General features: G+C 41.2%; 1 protein-coding gene across 1 annotated transcript in view; it reads left to right on the forward strand.

Moving 5' to 3' along the window:
* The window catches only part of cdh13 (cadherin 13, H-cadherin (heart)), a 431,422-nt gene that overhangs the window by 268,690 nt on the left and 143,385 nt on the right, over nucleotides 1–19,347 (forward strand). The window contains exon 8 of the mRNA XM_037766589.1: nucleotides 10,248–10,426. Within this exon, the coding sequence (XP_037622517.1) occupies nucleotides 10,248–10,426 (179 nt within the window). The remainder of the gene's footprint in view (nucleotides 1–10,247; nucleotides 10,427–19,347) is intronic.

The raw sequence follows: 19,347 nt of genomic DNA on the forward strand, positions 1-19,347 counted from the left end.
TGACTGTCAGCTCGGGGCTCATTATCTCAAATTTAGTTTCCGTGCAGCGGAGCTCGACAAAAGTTCTCCGCAACTGTGGCTTCAGCCGTCACAGTTATTGCATCTAAATTAATTTATTTAGAGAAGTTATATAGCTGAATGGGAAAACTTTTATTCTAAACAACGGTCGCTTCACCCCTCCCCCCCCCGAGCTGTAAATATAGATTCATTTTTGTGTTGCAAATGAAAAATATCACAAATTACAATCAAGTTGTAGATCGATCTGGGCACAATGAGAAAAGATGTACACGATGTGCTGAAAATGAACCACAATGCACTGGCATGCCATTCCAGGGGTGTAAAAGTCGGTAAAGAATGACTTTTTGGTGAACAGTTTTGATGTAAAGGTTTATTCGAGCAGTTGTTTTACAGACATTATATTGTCAGTAATTTATTGTGTTGAACTTGAACCCGTAGAGCCAAAGGGAAGGTTTACTCATGGATCTCCTACTTTTCAGTTTGCTAGCAATCCGTCAGGACACACATGCTTTTTATTCTTTTTTTTAACCATGAGTCACCATGAGGCGGTCAAAGCCTCTGATGTAAGGTCATGCTTTTATGGCAAAAATAAAGTCAAAGTATCAATTTATCTTCATTTTAACAGAGAAAAAAAGGTTTTAATGCACCGCAGGAAAGGCACTTCTGTAGACGGACGTTTCTGAAGTTAGGTGTTATTTTAGAGTATAATAAAAATTGTGCCAAAAACAAGCAATTTTTCATAATTTTCCTTTCCCACGCAGACTTTGCCCCACTGTCAATGTCAAAACAGATCAGTGTGGATTAATTTCTCATGCACATAACATTACTCTTCTCCAAAAGTTTAAAAACCACAGTCAACCATTAGTCAGTTAACATTTCTCATTGTTTTCCATGTCATGGTAGTGTTGGAATGAATTTCTTGTGAGTTATAGATCATCTAGTAGATTAATTATTTCCTTCATCATAATCTCATTATCATTACTTCAGTGGTTGTTGTAGAAAACAAGTCATATAGTTAAAGTAATGATAGCAGTTTTTGTTAATTTATATATTTTCCAATTTGTTAAAATGATGAACAAGCAGTTTTGTGCTCATTTTTAGTTCTAATATGAAGCCACTTAATGGCCATTTAAAACTGGTGTAAAACTTGGTTTTACTTTGAGAACATATGCTTAATTTTTATAAGTGCAGTTTATCCTACAACTAAACACAGTTATCATTTGTCTTTTATTTTTCTGTTCCTTTTTTTTTCATATTGCAAAAATCTTCCTTTTGGCACTCAAGAATGAGCCACAGTGTTTACTAAGTGCACAGCCTCGACAGGAGACCCTCTGGAGATGCTTTTGGTATACAGTTATGTAGGATAGAGCAGATGGCACCGTTCCAGACAGATAGGTAACCAGGAGGGTTCGGGGGGTTCAGTCCAATGGAATTAATAAGCTGGCAAATAGCCATGTATATGCTGATAGTGCCTTAAGAGATGATGGTATACAAATCAGTTTAATGTGCTGGAGAAATTGAATGTGTTCAGACAGGTAAAGAACAGGTTATAAGGGAAGTGCGGAGCAGACCTACATACCAATATACCAGTCTGTCACACATTCACCGTACAAGTAGAGAAAGTCTGGAAAAAATAAAAAGATTTGAAGAGTGCTATTGCAGATTACACACAACAGCCATTTCCTCGTGTGAGCATGATGCGATTTGATCTAAAGAAAATCAGATCTTTTGAATCATCTCTTTGAAATGACAAGTTTAACAAAAGGCAAACAGACAGCTGGGCCTCCAAACACTGAAGAGTGCTTTAGTGGTAACAATAGGCAGGAAAAACAGCGGAGACAGGTCGAGTACAATGCAGCATTCAGTCCCATAGGTAGCCCAGCTGCTGAAAGCTGCATCACCCATATACACCTTAGTACTTAATAGACATGACTGCATGTATTTACAGTTGAGTAGGAGACTCATTTTAGACGCTGTGCAAAGAATGAAAATCACAATGCATTGTGATGAAAAGTGCATTGAAGCTTCTTTTGTTTGTCTGATGTAACATCGTTTAGTTATTCTCTTTTATGAAAATGTCTGTCCCTGTTTATGTTAAAGGGACGATGTGTAAGATCTAACCACCTGTTTCGAAGAAATAGGGGGCAGCATTTCAATAAAAAAAGAAAAAGAAAAAGGCAACTACTAACTGACAGTGGGGCAAGAATATGCAAAATCCGACCAAACTGTTGAAACTCTGAGAACCGGACAAAGTAGCACTGCTATCTTATAACCTTAAGATGTGGCATCGGCCTATATTGTGTTTACTGTGCCAGTAACCAGGGGCTGTATGGTCCATGTACATTTTGATAGTTTGTTTATTGGACTATATCCAAAATTGCAGAAACAATAGTACAACTCATATTTTCATGTCGTCCTCCTCGCCACCAGAAGACTCCTTCGCAAGGAGGAGAAGACACAGACCTTCGGTTAACAGAGTAACACAAATTCAGCCAGCGCAAACCCCAGCACCGGGGGTCTGATCCTGCAGGAGACTTCTGCCCCGACTGCCTTTCTGTTGCAGCCGTTAAGGCCTAGAAACACCAAACCGTCAAAGAACTAGCGGCGATGAAGGCCAACTGTTGCGTCGACCTAACGTCGCCGTCGTCTTGGCCGACAAGTTGCACTTGAACACGCTGCAAGGACTACAGCTGACGGCCAGTTAGCACGTACGTCTTGTGCCTGCGTGAGAGGAAATAACTCTCCACGCCAGCAGGTAGTCTGTATTTGTCATTCAATAAGGGAAAAAGAAAAGAAATACTTTTTCCGTAGCAGAAATGTGCTTTTATTTCCTATTTCCTAGCTTATCAATCATCTTGTGACCCCTTAGATTTATCATGCAACCCTGCTGTGGTGTCGTGACCCTTGTGTTGGGAACCACTGCATCAGGCTGCAGAAGTTTTTGAAAGGTGTTACTCTTATGCCCCTTATTAAATACCAGTAGAAGCAGAAGGCTGCTGAGGGGAAAAGCCAGGTCATGTAAAACATCAAAAAAAGTTTTTTGCATTGCTAGTCTGAGTGTGCTGCAGAACTGAGAGCTCCAGTAAAATGACTCGTATACATATTTCAAAGCCACTGGAAACTTGGTTTTAGATTCAAAAGTGTTTCTCTATAATATTCTTCATTACTAAATAAGCAAAAATCAAAGTTAAAGTAATAAATGTAGTTAGTTACCGGTAATATTAATAATGATGCAGCTGATCTGTTTCAGCAGGACTGGTCGAGATGGTGCTGGCAACACAAGCAAACATCCACACAACGCAACAGATTTTGCTAAACTCTGATTGGTGCACGAAAATACATGACATCACCAGTCATCCACCAGTGAGAAAAGCAAGGGCAAAAACACAAATACAGACATCCATCATCAGACATAACCAAAGCTGTTCAGACTTGGGCTGAAAATGTGTTCATATACCTATCACTTGTAACAGAAAGCACATTGAGAACATTGAGGTTACTGCAATGTTCCTGACATTATTACAATGTTCACTTACATTCAGGACACAATTTCCCTGTCCTTCAGTGTTCAGCTGAGGGGCTATTTGTAAAAAGAAATCCTACTGTCGTTTTTTGTGCTGCCTTCAAAACATAAATACCAGGCCTGTCGCATTAACGCAAATTTGTATTAACGCCACTAATTTCTTTAATGCATTAACGCAACTTGTGATTTTTAGGTTGTAGCGGGCTCAGCTTTAAAGCTAGATTGAAGACACTGAACACATCATATAAAACTACAAAAACCTTAGGAATCCATTGGTACCAACCATGTCATACTAGCTTGTGGTGATGGAGGCTAAATAACGCTCCAAGGTTACGCTAACTTTTGGTAAAGAAAAACTGTCATAGCCATTTTCAAAGGGATCCCTTGACCTCTGACCTCAACATATGTGAATGAAAATGGGTTCTATGGGTACCCACGAGTCTCCCCTTTACAGACATGCCCACTTTATGATAATCAAATGCAATTTGGGGCAATTCATAGTCAAGTCAGCACACTGACACACTGACAGCTGTTGTTGCCTGTTGGGCTGCAGTTTGCCATGTTATGATTTGAGCATATTTTTTATTACTAAACGCAGTACCTGTGAGGGTTTCTGGACAATATTTGTCATTGTTTTGTGTTGTTAATTGAATTCCAATAATGAATATATGCATACATTTGCATAAAGCAAGCATATTTGCCCACTCCCATGTTGATAAGAGTATTAAATACTTAACAAACCTCCCTTTAAGGTACATTTTGAACAGATAAAAAAGGTGTGATTAAGTTGTGATTAATTATGATTAAGTATGGAAAATCGTGCGATTAATCACGATTAAATATTTTAATCATTGAGAGACCTAATAGATACCCTAAAACACAAATTGTCTTATCTCAAACACATGCTTTTTGTCACATTTCTTTCATTTCTGTCACCATCTGGCTCAGTGCCCAGAGGCCTCTGACTTTTTGTTAAGACTTAATCTTGTATTATATCTTTTTACTGGCCTATATTAGTTCTGATTTGTCTAAAGAGGAACTTGGTGTTTCCCTGCCTTTGTGATTGTCAGCCCCGCGTTGATTTGTTCCACCTATGTCTAATCATCCTCTCCTTGTGTATTTAGTGTTTCCCTGTTTCACTGTCAGTTTGTCATCCAGTGACTCAGCCTTCTGTTTTGTTTTGGATTTATTTCTGTTACCTGCCTGATTTTGGTCACTGGAGCTGTAAGTCTTATTTGTTAATGATCCATCGATCTTCCCGTGACAATTTCATTAACCTCATCATGACAACAAAGTAAATATGGACAGATATAATGCGACAGTTAAGGGACTTTAAGAAAAGTGCTGGAAATCAGTTGCAGGTTACCAAAATGTTCAGTGGTGGAATGGTTTCCTTTTACTATTCTTTTGTTTTTCAACTTTCTGTCTCTCTCGCCATCCCTGGCACCAACGCTTTCTGCTTCTTATGAATACGTGATCGTGATTCATCGTCATGTGCGATCTCCACAGTATTGGTATTGGATGAGATGATTCATCTTTGAACTCCCTTTGATCTCATTCACACCTGAGAATAGAAAGGGTCAGCTCGTACTCTTTCTCACTCACTTGAGTCTGATTAATATAAATCCCATTTCAGGTTTTGGAACATCCATCGTGAATGTTGAATAATTTAAAATGAAATTCCAATCACTCACACTCATGCGGATACAGTGTGCGCACACACATAGTAGACACATACTAGCATCACATTTACCCTTTAAAAAAAAAAAAAAAAAAAAAATCTTGTCTATGTTCTCTTGCTTCATCTTGGCTTTTCACACTGTGGCAGTTCCCTGGTGGTATCCACAGATCTGCCACCCCCCACTGATTTCCCTTGGTGTTTGAGAAAGATATAGGAGTTAGCTGTAGGCAACAGCACTGCGTCCCACCAGCCCGTGTGACGAAATCAATCCACAACATGTCTATATGTGTGTGCTTTTTTTTTTTCTGTGTGAATCGGTGATTTTTTTTTACCTCATAGTCCCGCTCTCTGTTCTTTCTCTGTTTTTTGACTGAGCACCACGTACTAGGGCTGGGACGATTCACCTGTCTCCCGACTCCATACTATCACGATACTTGGGTGCCGATTTAATACGTATTGCAATTTTTAAGTATTGCAATTCTACAAGAAATGCAATACGATATTAGGATTTATTGGACATAGTCACACGTGCATACTTCCTTTAACTTCGCCAAGTCCATCGCTAGCTCTCCATCTCCCATACGACACGGCTATGACATCACGTTACCCAGACTACAACAATAAAACTTCCTTCTACCTCCGTATAGACTCAAATGAAGTAATTATATTGATTCTGGCATTAAATAATCAATTTCAAAATTGTAAAATCGCAATAATTAGGTGAATCGATTTTTTTTTCCACTCTTATCACACACATGTACGACTCATTATACAGTAACTTGATAGACAGTGTGTTTGCAGAATCTCTCTGCCGCCTCCATCCTCATTGTATCACTTTTCTCCTCATCCGGTCTGAGCCGGTGTCATCCAGCAGCACGACAGATGGGTCCAAAGTGATAGCGAGGTAATAGCAGTCCTGCGTATTCGCATCCATCCCACCATATAACCATCCGGCACAGTTAAGACTGATGGAGCCTTGGCCTCCGCCAGAGGATGAAGCCGATAGGAGAGGGCAATGAGTCCTCGCCGAGGCCACCGGCACAATATCATGTTGTGATTAAACACAACAGAGTTATAACCAGCCCCATTGTCCCATTATAGAATGCTAGATGTTTATCATGTAAGCTGATTGATGCTGATGCCGTGTTGTATTCCGGACTGACTGAATGCTTATTGGTTACACGATCCTCATTTGCGAGCGGAATTATGGTATCTGATGAAGACAGTGAGGATTGTAGAGGGCCAGCTTGACTCTTCATATCACATAAAACATGTAATATGATTGCGTTCGAGAGACTTTGGTTAGCCAGCGCAATGGGAACATAATTCACTGAGATCTGTTCAAGATAACCAATTTAGTCATCGTTTTTTAACACTAATTTGCCGCCGGTTGGTGTGTCTGTGTGCAAAAAGCTGTGTGTGTTTGCGCGCAGGCTCACCGAGTCATCTCTAACAGCGTGGCTCCCGAGGTGTGAAGTGGAACAGAGTATAGGTAATGAAGGAGATGGGAGTGTGTAATTATTCTGCAGAGGAAGGATTACTGGTTTACTTAACCATTAGTGGTTCACCTTGAATCGCAAATGCCAAGGGGATAAAACCCACACCTCTCTGCCCCTCATTACCTCCAACCGGACTAAAGACGTTCACTGCTAAGCCATTATTATTTAATGTAGACTTTGCATATTTTCCAGTAGCCCTTTTTTGTGTCTTATTTGAATAGTTTGGCTAATGCACTGTGGCAAAGTACTGTCGGGTATTAAGGAGAAGCATGAAAAGAGATTGATGTTTATGAGCCGTGCTACGCAGCGCTGTTATTTGGTGCTTAGGAGAATGTTTCGTTAAGTATGTGGGTCAAGTGAGAAATCACAAGGGGGTTTTCTTGCCAGAAAACACATAAAACTTCAGCGGGCATTTAACAATAGAAAAGAATCAGCTTTATGTAAGGTAACACACAAGGCAGGAGTTTCAAAAAATAAATGCCAGCTCCCGTATTGATGAAAAAAAACTGAAAGCAGAATCATCCACATTGATTAGTTGTGTCATTTTAGAATTAAAGTGGATTATTACAACCAAATAGTTTGTTATTGTTTATAGTCAAATATTAGAGATATTCCAATACTATTTTTTCCTTCGCGATACCAGTTCTGATACCTAAACTTGCGGTTTTGGCCTATACAGAGTACCGATCCAATACCAGCGTGATTAAAAAAATATATATTGTTATTATTATTATTATTATTATTATTATTTTTATTTAACAGCTGTTTACTATTGACCATGTATGTATTTTTTCCCCCTTTGTCTTGGTGAAGTCGCTGTGCTTTTTTTCACGTGATGCATCTTCAAATGTTTTATAAGATTGCTGGTATTGAAATTGGCAACACTAGTGCCACCCGTCGAAACGGAAGCCTTACATACTGTACATATCAACGGTTTTAATTGTTGGATTTTTCACTGTGAAATATTGCCAGATGGCTGACATTTTCGTCGCTCTGACAACTGTTACACTCAAACTAGCAAACAAACTACCTGCATACAGTTCTTCTTGGCTGCTCTAAAACAGTAGTTGCCAGTGGCATCCATGATACATCCAGGGGGACAGCACAGTGAAGGTTACTGTTTTGGAGCGGTGAAGAAGAATTGCTTTCCGGTTCAAAAAAATGTTCTGGGTCAATAAATCATGGTATCGGATCGGTGCATAGTCTGGCGTACGTGCCGATACCCTATCCCGAATTTTGGGCGGTATCGAACGCTTTTCCGATACTGGTATTGGTATTAGAACAACTCTATAAAAAATGACGCCTCACCATTTAAATAAATCACTTAAAATGTCTCTCTCACACACACACACACACACACACACACACACAAAACCATCAGTCCTATTTTAAGAGACAAACACACCGTCTCATCAGGATGCAGTCGTGTATCTCTCTGAGTCAAACAAACGAGCTTAAACAAATCGAAGAGGTATTCGGCCGGCGATATTTTAACCAGAGATGTCCGACCGCAAGCTGACGACAGCAAGAACATGAAGCATCAGGTGGAGATGCAGTTTATAGACACTTCTACCCGCAGTGGAGAAATGGAAAACACTACTCAGAAGTGACACGACCTAACGTGGTATCCATACATTGGATTTGCACATTTCCCTATGTGTGGATTGAGCGTCAATCTGTGCGAGTGTATCTCATCACCGACAGGAGAGAGAGATTGAGGGTCGAGGGTGTGTCAAGTATCGCCTCCTATTTCAGCTCAGCTGCAGCGGGCAGGATTTCCATTTGTGTTCCCATTACCAAATAAAACACACCACGCTGTCAGAGCTGACACGAGGGAGAAAACACATAATTGAGGAAAAGGCTAACTTTTTAAGCGGCTATCAGTAGTTTGAAATTGTGGTTTTCATACATCTGCTGCTATGATTGCTCTCATTTTAGATCTCCGAGCACAATACATATTGTAATACATTAGAAATATCATATAGAGAAGAAGCTTGTCTCACTTTGGGCTAAACTGGCCTGGTTAAACTGCGTTAGCATGGACATGTGTTGTCCTATTGGAATTTCTTTGCCAGCTTAAAACACGCATCTATAACCTTTTAGGATGTAAAGCTCTTGAAATAGAAAAAAATAAAAAATTTGCATACTTTTTTACAGCAGTCTGATATGTTTACTTTTATCCATTTCTTTCATTAGTTCTATTATTTACTTAACCCCCTGAGACCTGTGGGATTGAGCGTAATCCCAACGCATTTTACTGTGTTTCAGAGGCTGTAGCAGGTTCAGTTATGAAGCTAGAGTGATCGGCACGTATATCTGAGTGAAGCTACTGGTATCATATGAAACTAGAAAACCTAAGGAATCCATTGGAACTTGCCCTCTATGTCATGCACCTTGTCAGGAAGGAGGCTACATTTTGGCAAGGAAAAACTGACATGGCCATTTTCAAAGGGGTCCCATGACCTCTGACCTCAAGATATGTGAATGAAAATGGGTTCTATGGGTACCCACAAGTCTCCCCTTTACAGACATGCCCACTTTATGATAATCACATGCAGTTTTGGACAAAAAACATTTTTGAATGCAGTATAAATGTGTTATTTTCGTCTATTCTAAAATGGTGTATTTTTGGATAATTGGATATTTCTGCATACCGGGGTCCCTAAACAGTCTTGGAATTGGATATATTGGGCATCACTATAAAACTGCAACTCTTGTGGATCCAATAGTATTCATGTGTGATGATGTTAGTCCCCATTTCATTGTAGTGAGACCATTTTGAAACTTGACCTCACTTTATAAAATGACCTGTGGTGATCTCTAGGATAATCACAGCCTCATGAAACTTTACAACCACAAACTACAGACCTAGAGCATTCAGAGGATGGATGGCTTTCCTAGGTAAACTGTCAATAAGCACATTTCTGAGCAATTTTCAGAACAGAAAAATGCAATCCTTGCAGAAATTTCCAAATGTCAAAAGTTTTTGATACCAAATGACAGCTTGGCTTTTTCTATGGTGTTCCCTTAAGGTTTTGGTGTCTTAATGTGGTATTCTGGAAGGAATATTGATAATTTTTATTGATTCTTGAGTGGTAAGAAAAGGTTAAATTTAGCACCAAATTTGTGTAACAATGGTATCAACCCAAAAATTGCTGCGACAACTTATGAGACATAAGTGAGCACTCTCACAATTTATTTCAATTGGTTAATGAATTCATGTTTATTTCTGATAAATGACTAGAACAACTTGACACGCAGTGCTGAGCTGCATCTCAAATTAAGCTTCAGGTTACCAGCTTTCAGATGATGTACACCACTTCTATGTAACTTAAAATGTTTGAAGACAAAAGAGGATCCACTGGTCTCAGAGCATTATGGAGGATTTTATTCCATCATGTTTTAGTTATACAGTGAGAAATATACAACCACGACACCTGCATTTAGCTCCCTCTCTCACATGTTTTGCATGAGAAGTATGTTTGACATCAGACTCAACCACCGTCTTTCACACTGTCTACTCTAGGAACCACGGTGATGACGATGACGGCGTTTGACGCGGACGACCCCGGCACGGATAATGCCGCTTTGCGTTACAACATCGTCAGGCAGTCGCCGGACAAGCCTTCCCCGAACATGTTTTACATCGATGCAGAAAGAGGCGACATTGTCACCGTCATCTCTGACCAGCTGCTTGACAGAGAGGTGGGTTGACTTGGCAAATGTGTGCATATGTGTGTGTGTGTGTGTGTGTGTGTGTGTGTGTGGTGGTGGTTTCGCACTGAGTGATGGTTCTTTTCCAAGTGGAACAGAGTGTGAATCTTTGCTGGACAGGTTCTTGTCACAAGCCTTACACTTGTCACTCTTTCTCAACTAATGCTGCCAGTGAGCAGAGTGAGGATACAGTATGTGTGTGTGCGTCGTAAGCCACCTATATGTGTGTGTTCCTTTGTGAGAATAAGCGCTGGTGCATTCCAATGAGCAGGCACAGAAGCCAGATGAGTGTCTCTCCATTTCCCCCGTCTAACCGGAGCGAGACAACGGGATGATTGCTTTTCCAGCAGGGTGACGAATGCCAGAACATCGATTGGGTTCGCTAGTGGAAGAGGAATATTAGCTGTTGTCAGACACTTAGCGCATAGTTTAATTGAGGTGATACACACTCATCCGCCGGCTCTGGTGGTGTCCAACAAGCCCGGCTGAAAACCTCCCATCCGGAACTGCTGGAACCATGGCGGCTAACCGCCCTGATGAGCCGCTCCCCGAGCTACAGGAAACTGTTTAATAGAGGCGTAATTGATTAAAAGTACGGGCGAAATGAGATGCAATCAATGCAGCGAGCGCTGCCGATGCTGGTTTTGTGAGGTGATTGAGAGATTGAATGGTTCAAGAGATGTATATTCTCATCTGTCATAGTGAAGCATCTCTTTTCCAGGATTTTTCATGAAGAGTAAAATAAAAAAAAACAATAGCAGTACTCCTCCACCCATCTGCAGCCAAGATTTATTACAACCACTACCAGGCTGGTGTTCGAATATGCAGTTGAATGCCTTTAAAGAAGGCACATAGCCAAATTGTCAGCCTGTTTGTGGCCTCTATAAATCTCTGAAAAAAAGCAGATTCTTCCTATCACGTTATTCTCCATAGGCGATAAACTCTAGAAGTTATTAGTAAGTCCTTTAAAGTCAACAAGACCTGAGACCCAACTCTCTGTTTGTCGCCAGAATCACATTGCAGTCAAGATTGATTAGTTCACTTGCACCGGTGATTTAATGAGCACCTTAGGTGGCGGCCACGCTGAGTGTTGTCCGGACACATTATCTCCAGTTGATTCTCATTGGGAGCTGTCTGGACCTGTTCCTGTCAGACTTCTGTCTGTTTGATGCACAGGGATGGAACGTTTTTTTTTGTTATTATCTGCAGCTCGAATGTCCAGCATCATGTGACACAATAATGTGTCAATTTCCGCTCCAGTCTTTTCAAAACAAAACTGCTTAGTTAGGATTAGGAATAGATCGACTTGGTTAGGTTTAGGCAACAAAACTACTTGGTTAGCTTTAGGAAAAGATCACGGTTTGGGTTAAAATAACTCCGGAAGTGGCATAACTAGGTACGGAAGAAACATGACAAATAAATCAACTTTGACTTGTGGTTTCACGCGAGACACGAACACCAGTCTCCTGTGCGAAAGACTGGTGTTTTTTGATCCAACTATCCACCTCGACCTCCTCCCTACATGGCGTTCGCAGCTCTTTAAACTTCCCGATTAACAATTATGTGGATGCATGCAAATTGATTTTGTGCTGACCATCACAACATTTTTTTAATTTGTGTCTATGTACACGAATCAATACATTCAATTTCGAGACTTTTTCACAAACTGCTGTGCGACTGGGCTGGACAAAGACCTTCCTGAGTTTTCTCTGCTGTGCCAACTCATTTGTGTTCTACTGTACAGCAACTCAATACATTTTTCCATCAAAATATCATTTTTGAACAATCAGTATGAGTGGTGCCAGAGTCCAAGAAAGATGTGGCCACCTAAAAGCTGTATAAGCCTGAAGCGCCATGTTGTCTTTATGTTGTATCTACAGTACAATTACAGTATCTAGCCCACCTCATCTCTGACACTGCCATAATTTATTAGTGTGCTAGATTTTGCCAAAACGTCCTCAAGGATTTAAGCAATAGTCCAACCGCAGTGCAGCATCTCTGCAAAAAAAAAAATAAAAAATAGGGAAAATGTAATACTTCTTCAGAAGCACAGTCAGTCAGCAGAGCCAGATGGAAGTGCAGAAGGCATAAGTTTTAAACTGTCCTCCTCTAGGTCTGGAGAGATTTAAACTCAGCCACTTCAGCACATTCTCATAAATATGGCTGCGGCATGACACCCATCGATTCCATCTGCCAAGCAGAATCTAGTTTTTGGAGACAGCATGTCCAGCATATGTGTGCAGTAGTATATGTCTGACAGAGAGAGAAAGAGAGAGATTTACACACCAAAACATAGAGGGGAGAGGAAGACAGAAAGTAGAGCAAGAGACGGATAAACTTTGTCTCTCTGTTGTCCAAATTCCACTGACATAATTCAGGTGGAGCTCAAAGTGTGTTTGGATAGACACCTCACCTGCTCCGGGGAGGCAGAAAGCAATCCGGAGGAAAATTGGAAAATCAATTTTGTCACATTGAAATCAGTTTGATTTTCCCTCCAGTGCTTTCTCTTTGGCGTAAAATCCTGTCTTGATATGTACATTTACTCCGCCGCTCTGTGTTTTTTCTCCTCACTTCTTCTTTCAGACACGTCTCCCGTCACTGTCTTATATTCTTCTGACGCGCGACACGGTTGGATCAATGGCAGGCTGTAATTTCTGACAGCTAATATCGCTGTGGGGGGATGAGGCCATTTTCACAAGTCTGAAAAGACCAAGTTCTTATCTTTCCGTCGAATACACGTGGAAATCGCTCTTAATCATCCGAACGCCGTTTGAAGAAATCAATCTGCTTCGCAAAAATGTCCATCTTCACCTGTTTTCTTAGAACATCTGAACGTCTCCACGCATGAGCTGAGGCGCTGCAGCGTAGCCACCACATCCAAACACTTCACCGCACTGGAATTTAAATTACTTTTTTTTGCACATGTAGAAAACTGTTAAATTGGATCAGAAAAGTCAATATACTGTAAGAAGCAGAGGATTTTGAGCTTTTCACTTACTAACATGTTCCTGATTAGTTCTAACAGGGAATAAATTTGACTTGTAATGAGAAAGAAATCGCTCTCCAATATTAATAAGCGCGTTCTACCCTCTTGGGCCTGTGTGAAGACAAGCGTATAGCAGCTTGACAGTGTGCTAGGTGTTATGTTATCTTTCTGAAAGGTAGAAAGGAATTAGGTTTTGTTCCTGTGTGTGTGTCTATGAGTGTGTGTTGGTGAGAATAATTTGTCTAAGCTCAAATTAATAAATCAGCTTCTCAGAGAAAACAAAATATCACCGATGTTATTCATGGAGGAACTTCCACCAAAGAGGCCGAAGACATCGTACCGCAGAGCCAGCAGGCGATTTGTTAATTTGGGACTCAAATCTGTCTGCTATACTTCAGCACCACGGACAGCGCTATGGATTTATCAATACACAGCACAGTTAGGCTACTGATTTTACAGCCGTGATCGGGTCTGTGGATTCTAACTTGCACAAACCTCAGTCAGATAAAGGATCAATGAGTCAGGCAGAGAAGATTAACATATTCAACTAAACAACATCCTCTGCCCCAGCACTCTCTCTGCTACTAGGGGATTGAGAGGGCAGGTTAAAGCTAGGGTTGGTAATATTGAGAGCAAGAGCACACTCGATTTTAAACAAGACTCGGTCAAAACCGAGTATATGGCTGGACCGTGTGTGGTCAGACTGATAAATTGTGGCTAAATTGTTACACATATAGTCAGTGGTGATGTCTATCATGTTAAATCCAGCGGTACATGTTCACCAGGTCTGGCAAGAACTAGGGGACGCTCTGCTCCACTCAGCTGGCCGTTCGAGCTGTGACATACCCTCTCGTGGAATACACCTGATTGGTCCCTGGTTTTCTTCTCATCGTTTCAAACAGGAAACAACATGACGGCTTGCTCGTAAACTTATCGTTATTCCGTCTAAGCAATCCACCAAAATCTACTTCTGAAAACATTTTAAGCGAGACATATGGGATGCCACTGCTGAATCTCATTTAATTTTAGAACTAGATCGTCTAATTTGACAACTTAGTTCAAGTTTCGTGAGCCAGACGCGTCACGCTGGACGGGCTCATTTGCATAAAGTTGAGATCGCGCCAGTGAGTGGAACCGCTGATACGCCCTGCAAAAACGTAAACAAGGGCTGTTCCCACCTTTTCATTTTGAAAGAGCAATGGCCAATGAGGAAACTTAAAAAATGATTCAACTGAAAATCTCAGCCCGGTGTTGCCAACTCTTTTCCGATGAAAGTAGCTAACAGCACTAGCTCCAAAAGTCCCTAAATCTAGAGAGAAAGTCGCCAAGTCGGCAACACTGACAGTCTGTCCCTTCAGGCCTCCCCCAAAATTATCATTATGAAATTAACCACATCATCATGAACGTAGACAACGACCATGGCTATTGTTAGTACTCACAGCTGTCAAGCTAGCAGCTTGTGGAAGACTCCGGTGAGATGTAATAAGTGCACGGGCAGAGTGCACGCAGACAGGCAGGTAGGTAGGTAGCCCGTCCAATCATGTCTTTCGGGCTGAATGAAATGACTCATTACAGTCCTGTTGCAGCCACACATACTGGATTTTGTTTACTTTTTTTTGTCAGAGCATTTCATGTATTGAGTGCTGTCGGGATGTATTGAGAAACTCTACAAATAAAACATGTTTTTGAAGAAAATTACCAACCCTAGCTTTAACAAGAGGCATGTATTTTGGCAATCCCCCCTCAAATCGCCTACAGCTCATAATACAGAAATCGCAATCCTAATATCTCACTTGGCTGATTCATCAGTCAAACCCTCGTTCCTTCAGTCAGCTGTGTTTTCACGCACCACCTAGCATTGTCACGGCCTGATCCTTTCCAGAGGCTTGTGAATGAGTGGGGATGTGAATCAGAAGAGAAGTGAGGAGAGCAGGGAGGATGGAGGCTGGCGGGCAGACAGGCAGGGAGCACAGTAAATGTCCCTCTAGTCTACAAAATAACAAGGCTCCTCTGGATTTCCTCAGGTCTGCTCCTGTGTTTCACTCGTAACGAGCTATATATACAGTTACTTGTAACCAGCATGAATCTTCAAATGAAGACGTGCGCCAAACATGTTCTGTGGTCTTTTAATTCATATATTCTGATTTATACTGTCCCGATGACGATGATGAATACCAATTTACCAGCACACAGAGACTCCACACACACACGCAGGAAAAGGAGTGGTAGGCATGCCTTAACATAGCGGCGAGGATGGTGTGTTCTGAGAGGTAATAACACACTAAATAAGAAAAATGAAAGTGGAGAGCTAAGGTTATTGGCTTGAACTTCGTGTGGAATATATTTAAAGCTACTGTACGGTGATAGAGTGATCACATTTCCTAGACATGCACGCACACACACACACACACACACACACTCACCGATCATTGTGATCTATTTCAGTCTATGGTGTGTCCGTGTGCAGGCAGGCTGTAACCAGAGAGGACAGACTGCTAATGGCAGTGTGACTTTCTGACTCTCTAATGCTCTCTGGCCAATCTGGGAGCTGTCACTGCTAAGGATAGCCAATCGATGGAGTCGGCCGACCCCTCCATCCCCTTCCATGTTCTACAGAGGTGAATTACATGGAGATAAAATGGATGTCTGTGTGTGTGCGCGCGTGTGTGTGTGATGGAATTGCGATGTTTATATTCAAGTAGCTAAAACGGCATGTTTTACTTTGAGTTTTTTTTCATTCCCTTCCATCTGTGGAGTTGTGTTGTGAGTGCTTGTTAAATCCTTTTTTTTTTTTCCAGACAGAAAGCACATCTTAACAACCAATATGTTACAATAACATTTTGTTTTTCACCTGAAGGTGACTTTCAGATAGAATAGCGGTGCTTAACAATCATTATTGGAAAAATATTTCTGCCTGGAAAAAGGCAGTCGGACAAAAGCGCAGTTGGATATATGCAGCCTGTTTTATTGTAAACATAAAAGATAATCTCTGTTGACAGGACGGGTCGTATTCTCTGCTGAGGCAGCTGTCAGCAGAGGTCGCGCGCTGTGTGTATTCAGGACTTACTTTCCCGTCTCCTGCACTGTAAATGTGTTTACTGTACATTACCTGCTCCGTTTTGCTTAACAAGTACAAATCCACAGTGACAGGTAGATGGATGAATGTACACAATTATCTCTGATCAGCGGTATCGTATGTAACGGCGGCTGTAAGTAAAGTGACCCGGTGTTTGTTTGGCGCGACCTTGGCAGTGTGCTTCCTGACGGCGTTTTGGCTGATAAGAAAGCTTATCCTGTCTAATGGCTTATTTGGCTCGGTGGCCAAAGTGGCTACATGCCTGTGTTCTGTGATGAATGACAACCGAAAGCTTTGGCAGGTGGGAAAAACCGCATTCATTTCCCTCCGCTTTCATTGTTGTGATTCTTCCCCGCATTTATTGCTCTTTTCCCCCTCGCCGCTGCATTGTTTTCTCACTTATTTTCATTTTGTGTTATTTTCGCTCTTTGTCTCCCTGCCTCACTGTCTACCGCTTATTTTTTTTTTTGTTTCTGTCAGCCTCGCCTCCCCTTCTCCTGTCAACACTTCACTCTGGACATCCAATTACTCGCAGGTCATAGCATAGTGATTCCATTCAGAGCAGCGCCATTCAGCGTGGGCCTCAAACAGCCATTCAAATTACATCCTCGGCTGCCTTCAGAGTTGCCGCTCTGCGAAATGTTGTTTTCAAACATTTCCGGGGGCGCCACCTAATCTGATCCCCCAAACATAATTGAATGTCAGTCGCCACATAAAGATGCTTCCCTCTCTTCAATTAGCGTCTCGTTTCCTCGTGTCACAGCGACGAGACAAAGCAGACAGAGAGATATTTACTCCTCCCAGGTAGAGGCCGGAGAGAGTTATTATATTATGTCATTTATATGCAAATAATACAGCACGGGGAACACATTGATAAGATTTCATTACAGCAGATCTGATGTGCACTTCAGTTTATAAACTCCCTTTTCATTCCCCTATTATGATGTGGAGATTGGAAAGGTGGAGAGAGATGCAGGCAGAGAGTATGGACAGAGTTAGAAAAAGGCCCAGAGGGCTCAGAGTGGATAAGGAGAAAAGAGGCATGGAAAGCCAGTGTGAAGAGGTGCAGCACAGCCTGTGAGGTGGCCGACAAGAAGGGCGAATGATCAGAGAGACAGAGTGAAGTGCCGGCGCGATATCCGCTAAGAGATGCAGCCTCCAGTCGGCGGCTTAATGGAGAAGTGAGACCGCGGAAGGTTCACGGGTGCAGAGACAGCGGCAGGATGGAGAACAATTTTTAGCAACAGCATAGTGATTTTATTCATAGCGACAACAAAGAAGCCAAGGCACTTTGTATTCAGCGCCCAGCGAGATGCTTCTTTTTTCAACCGTATCTGTAGCCACGAGCTTCAGAGTAGTGTGGAAGTAATTTAAAGATACTGAAGTGTATATCTGCAAGAACTGAAAGCATCAAGACCTACAGTGTGAACTACAGCCAGTGTGTATACAGTCAATGAACTACAACCAGTGTGGACTACAAGTAGTGTGAAATATATTCATAGGTCCCTTTACCCTTCAGAAATAGTCAATACAGAATATTTCATTCTATACCCTGTTACATCCTGTATGAAGTGGCTGAATGCTGTGAAGTTGTATCATGCTTTAGTCTGGGCCTTATGTGCATGTAAAGAAGGGAGGTCGGTAGCTGGCTGTCACTCCCTAAATTGAAAGTTTTGCTGATGATTAACACAATGATCTTTTGAGACTGATTTGTATTTCTGTTTTAATTTAGCTTTGTGTGTGTTGTTGGTCTGCAGAGCCCTCGATATCAGAAATATCTCTCACTAGCTGCTATAATTAATTCAGAAGGGGATATGTTAACAATGGAGATAACGACACGTTAACAGTTATATATGATTACAATATGAAATGACAGATGCATGTAGATTATATTGCATGTTTACATATACTGTGATTTAATTTTTGTTACAGGCTTATCAATAGCATATAAAGTATTGCATGTTCAATTTGTTAAGGTTCCCCTCCAGACCATAGACTGTATAAGAAGTGGACGTAGTCACTGTGACGTCACCCATTGGTTTGAGGACTGCCGTTTTGAAGCCTTGAGTTCAGCATTTTGGCCGTCGCCATCTTGGTCTTTTGCAACCAGAAGAGGGTGGAGCTAAGTACAATCAAACGTTGAATAAGAATTTTTTAGGCCACCAAAAAGGTTATAATTAACTTTCATGAACTGAAAACACACTGTGAAAAGATTAAAGTTCTAAGACGAAAACACGGACAACTCCCAGAGCGGACAACGTCGTGGTAGCGACCTGTCAATCACAAGATAGCCACACCATAAAGCATCCCCTGCTTTATGGTCTATTTGACTCTAAATGGGACCGTAATTTACTAAATGAACATCATGCTGTATTGAAGAAGACTTGAAACTAGTGATTGAGACCATAAACTCATGTTAACAATGTTTACTGAGGTAATAAATCAAGTGAGAAGTAGGCTTATTTTCTCATAGACTTCTATACAATCAGATTTATTTTTGCAACCAGAGGAGTCGCCCCCTGCTGGCTATTAGAAAGAATGCAAATTGAAGGCACTTCCACACTTCAGATCTGGAGGTTGCCCACTGCTCCAGAAATGTTTAAGACATATAAAGGTACTCTTATTTTAATAATAGTTTGTCTGATAAAGTTTTTCCACAAAAAAAAGTACAATTACCTTGTTGAAATTATTAATATTACATCCATGTCTTCTATCTCATAGAAAAATCCAGAATCTAAGAATATGCAAAGATGTTTAATTTCAGTGTGTCTGTGTATTGGAGGTTTTCACATCAGACTTGTGTAAGTTGCACATTGGACCACAAAGTATTCATTCATTCATTCATACAAT

Source organism: Sebastes umbrosus, chromosome 4 (genome assembly GCF_015220745.1).
Source record: "Sebastes umbrosus isolate fSebUmb1 chromosome 4, fSebUmb1.pri, whole genome shotgun sequence".
NCBI lineage: Eukaryota > Metazoa > Chordata > Actinopteri > Perciformes > Sebastidae > Sebastes > Sebastes umbrosus.